Here is a 5,257-nt window from a genome sequence, read left to right as displayed (position 1 = left end):
TTGACAATCATTTAACCATTCAAACTCCATGCCCGAAGGCCTATGCATAAAATCTTCCATCAATCTACATTATATTAAGCGATGAAAATGAATTTATAACTACTCAGTTGAGAAAATCTAACCTACATGAGTGCCAAGCAATTGTATAAGGATTATCGCATGATCCCTAACTTTTAAAAGGAGAAACTACGGAGACGAACCTAAAATCCGTGGGTTGTAGTCTTTCTTGCGCTAGAATTCCCTTCTTCTCTTTTCTCCAAGCCTAGAGTAGCTTTTTGAGGGTATTCTAGGGTAACCCTCATCTATTTTGGCACATAAGGAAAGAAGGAGATAATAAAAATACTTCACTTTTTAAATCTTTCCCGTCGAATCCCGCTACGGCAGTCCAGCACGGACAATGCTCATTAAAATGGGCATAATGTTTTACTCCAAACTCCAAGTTAGGTAAACTTAGTGGCGTAGGAAAGAAGACTCATAGACCTACAATTTGATAAGTCATGGGTCACTTATTATTTATAGGTCGAGAGATATGGCCATTTGAAGTTGACCCTAGTTTAAACTCAAGTCTGAAATTAAATCAGAAAGACACTTTCAACTTAACTTTGAGATAGGGACATTGTACGACCTTAATTCACAACTAATGCCCTTGCATACCAAGGAATTGATTCTAGTATTATGATAAATGAGATTCGTATACCTTTACTGTAGATATTTTTAGTAAAGACGGACTAGGTCGTTATAATATACTAAATAAAAGTAAGAGATGAAATGAATATGTCAAATTGCTGGAGACAAAGAAATAATTAAGCAACCATAAATTGATGTATTAATGAACACCTGAAATTTGAAAACTTCTACTTGATGTTGTTAATTGCCAAAAATAATATTATAATGCTAAAACTCTAAGAGAGAAATCAAGAGAGAATTAGAAGATTGTTGTAGGGAAAAAATGCCGAAATATGAAAAGTATTTATAGATAAAAAATAGGTTAAAATGTAATTTTTAAAATTTAAGGGTTATAAATAATTTTTTGAGGATTTAGGGGCCATTTGGGCCCACTTCTGAAAAGTGACCATTGGCCCAACGACCGCTTTTCAGAAAGTGTTCCAGATATCTTTTCAAATATCAAGACGGTCTATGCCGGTGCAAAGGTGGTCGGCTATCAGGTCAACCTACCATGCTACTTAGACTAGATGGCCCAGCACGGGACCAACCCATTTTTTAATGGGCCGGGGACCGGTCCAGCTTTAACCAGTGCCAGACCCTTAGCAGACTGGGCTTATCGAGTCAAAATCGAGTCAACTCGGCCCAGTTGACAGGTTTACAATGAAACCTAATGAGAAAGATTTAGTTTTTCTTTTACTTTTATAAAATATTATATATCATTACGTGACAAAAGAAAAAATTAGAGTAAGTTTCACTCTTAATACAACTTAGATATTGTGAAAAAAGTTGGTCATTTACTAACCCAGAATATAATTATTGTGGAAATATGATTACTTAATAAGTTGTAAGATTTTAACTACATCTATTTAAAAAAGTGGTTACGAAATATCTTAGAAATCAGATTGTGCAATTAGTTTATTTCCAAATTTGTCAAATTATGTGAATCAACTTCCAATTATTTATTACTTGGTCCTCTCAGGCATCTATATATATAAGTGAAACACTCTTATTTTATATCCATAGAGAGCTACTCAGTAATTCATTGTACTTTGTATCTGAATAGATATGACTAAAAAGGGGGTTAAGAGCACTAGGAATCTAGATCCGAAAATGAAAAAAGCAGTTCTAGATAAAAAATTAGAATCCCTATTTAAGCAAGCAAATGACCTGTCTATTCTATGTGATATAGAATTAGGTCTAGTTGTTTTTTCTCCCGGAGAAAATAATATTTTTGCTTGGCCATCTGTAACCCAAGCTAAAGAAATAGTAAGAAAGTATTTAGCTGCTATCCAGAAATCAAATTCAGTTAAGTTGGTTCGACATGACAACTACCTTCAACCAATAGTGGATAATCAGGCAGAACATATTGCTAAAATAGAGAAAATAGCCGAGGAGAAGGAAATGGAGAGCCTCTTCAACCAACTTATTGGGGCAAGAATAAGATTCGATGAACTTGATGTGAGAGAGATTAAGGGTTTGTTAAAGTTATTTGGTGTTAGGAGGGCCAAACTCGAAGAAAGGAAGAAACAACTGAATGAAAATGTTGGAAACGAAATTGATCCAAATGACAACAATGATGGATAAAAGTGATGGAAAACCTTTGGATGTTCATTGAGCATGTAATAATTATATGAGTTTTCTCTCATTATTTTGTCTTCTTGTCTTTTAATAGTATTTCCTAGTTAAAAGCTTATTTGTTGTTTTCATTTATTTATGTTATTGTTTTCATTAGTGATATATGAAGAATATTTTATTTAAGTCCATTCAATCTTGTTATGTTATTAATATCCTTTTAACTATTCATAAAAAGACTTGTTTATATGTGGACAAGAAAGTGTCATAGTAATCATGAGGTCTCAGATTTAAATATTAATAGAAGCAAAATATAATGATTTCTTCTTATATGTCTAAACTTTGATAGACAAGTGATATATATCAAATTACAGAATCAAAATCCAAAAAACTAAGAACAATAATATAGACAAAAAAGGATAGAAAGATATATAAAAGTAGGAACTAATTGACAATAATGATTATAAAACCTTTAATTACAAATACGACTAAGCACGTAATCTATAAAGATAACCTTCAAAGAGAAATTATTTCCTCTTGCAAGCAATTCCATCAATATTGCATAGAAACTATGGCCATAACCATTATCACAAAAGTTTCTATCTTCAGAGTCATATCATATCAAAATTCACTACCTAATGAAAACACTAAAACAAATATTTAAATTTTTCGCCTTGACATCATATACCCAAAAGTGGCCTTAACAGAAATAGCAAAAATACCCAAAATGGACTCCCAAGCTATCTTTCAAATCTTGAATGCCATGTGTCGACCATTGCACTACCCTTGGTAGGCTTTCTGTAAATGGGAGTTTAAGGAGTTCACAGTCCCTAGGATAATAAATCAGATCACCTACCTTTGCCTTATTCCAAAGATTGTATCACATGTAACTACTTCAAATCATCGCAATATGATTTATAAGTCTGTGCAATATGATTTATTGTCAACCATCTTAAGCCTTTTCTTCCTGGCATTATTGGAACTATTCAGTCTAGATTTTTGATAAACACACGTTCCATGAAAATGCTATTATTGTCCTGGAGTTATTGGATTTCTTAAAAAAAATCAATGGGCGTACAACATCTATGCTTATGAAACTAGATGTAGAAAAGGCTTTTGATCACCAGGAGTGATATTTTATTAGAGAAACCCACATATATTTCAACTTTCCATAGAAACTTGTCTAGCTCATCATGTCCTGCATATCCTCCTCCATAATTTCTGTCACGCCCCAAACTCAAGGGGCACAACTAGCACCAAATGCCAAAATTCAGGCCCGAGCCGACCCTGCTGAACCATTTACTACTAGTGCATGTTAACAATCAAAAAAATAAACAAATATATCTCGGCTTAAAATTAAGCCCTCGGCCGGCAATGTCCCTGTCAACAACTTTATACAAGAAACAGCTACTCCCAACAGTTCATATAAAGAAATAGTCAATTAACACACAAGTCCTGATTGGCCCGTCGAGGCCACCATGATCTCTATACAGAAGCTGAAGGTAGGTATATAACAAGAAAATGTATCAAACAACTATCAAGCCCAGCAACCCAACAAACTAGGCCAACCAAGCCATAACATAGCTATACAACCCACACACTAGTCTGCAAGCCTCTAGGAGTAGTAAAGCTTAGCGGGATAGGGCCTCGGCCTACCCAATAATATATACAACAAAAGCTATCAAACCTCCAAACTCTGATAGATCCGAAAGAAGGGAGTAACCTTAACATACCTTTTAATTGAAACCCCAAAATTATTGAAATGAATCTTGACCAACCAAATGTAATGCCTCAAATGTGAGAACCAAAAGGCTGGAAAGATGAGCCATAACAATCGGTAAGGCATCAATGTCACACTCGCGACCATCCAAGTCCAAATCATGAAATTAGGCCAATAAGAATGATAAACAACAGCTATATCCAATAAAGATATTCCAATAACAACAAGGTGTATTTCACGTCGTTCAATCCAATAACTATCGTATGCGACTCCAATTAGAATCGCACAAACTACCCAATCTCTCCAGAACCTCAACACTATCAGTACACAATAATAATAACCAATCATAGTAAGATAAAGGGTCCGTCCAAAGTTACGATATACAGAATACCATTTCATGGCTCGGAAAGCTATAAAATGATACTAGAACATGTAATTGTGAAGGATGGTCGTAGGGGAAACATTTCCTTGACAAAAGGGACTGAATTCAAAAGATAAATAACATGACTCCTTACAGTAACAACAAACAAAGAAATAACCAACAAGAAACTACTACAAGTCATTGGCAAGTGCGACTTTTCATATCTAGGAGCTTAGAATCTCGTTTTAATAAATATAAAAGTGTACAATATCCTTACCTTGTCAATATATATCATTAGTTACTGCAAAATACTCAATAAACACCTGTTATGTCTATGCCAAAACACCAATGAAGATACGCCATGAAATTGATGGGGAAAACTATACCAAAATGACGAGCTCGGTATGTAGAGCAACTTCCATTAAACTTACGAGTTGAAAGAATCAATATCCATGGAGGATTTGAGGAATTTTCCTCTGATTTTATATGAAATTTGGCTAATTTTAATGAGTTAAAATGAAGCTTGAACAACTTATATAAAGTTGAACCGACATAAGGGCTTGGGACCCACTAGATGTGCCTGCTTGCGTCATCTCACAAAAATGCAATTATCTCTCTATTCTGAAGTCATGTGGACAATCGGCTTGATACGTTGGAAACTAGATTCGTAGACCTTCCATTTGATAAGTTATTCTTATAAATTGGGAGAAAAGCTCCAAGACATTTGACCCAAATTTTAGAGAAATCTTTATAAAAGAACTTACAATAATATTTGCCAACTTTTATTTTGCCACTTTATTAACTTAAAAACTTGAGATACAACTGTTGAACACTTAAAATATGATATACCATATCATTCCTAATTTATTACTCCCCTTCTTTCTCTTACCGCGAAGGTACAAGTTAATTTAGATATTTTAAAAAGTCGGTGTGTTACA

General features: G+C 34.1%; 1 protein-coding gene across 1 annotated transcript; it reads left to right on the top strand.

The window, feature by feature from the left end:
- The first annotated feature begins 1,731 nt into the window (after positions 1–1,731).
- On the top strand, positions 1,732–2,250 carry LOC129905020 (agamous-like MADS-box protein AGL92). Its single transcript, XM_055980418.1, has one exon. It carries the CDS (start codon positions 1,732–1,734, stop codon positions 2,248–2,250), a length of 519 nt encoding a protein of 172 aa, XP_055836393.1.
- Positions 2,251–5,257: the final 3,007 nt, after the last annotated feature.

The sequence above is a fragment of the Solanum dulcamara genome, chromosome 10, assembly GCF_947179165.1.
Source record: "Solanum dulcamara chromosome 10, daSolDulc1.2, whole genome shotgun sequence".
Lineage (NCBI taxonomy): Eukaryota > Viridiplantae > Streptophyta > Magnoliopsida > Solanales > Solanaceae > Solanum > Solanum dulcamara.
This window is presented reverse-complemented; position numbering and strand designations above follow the sequence as displayed.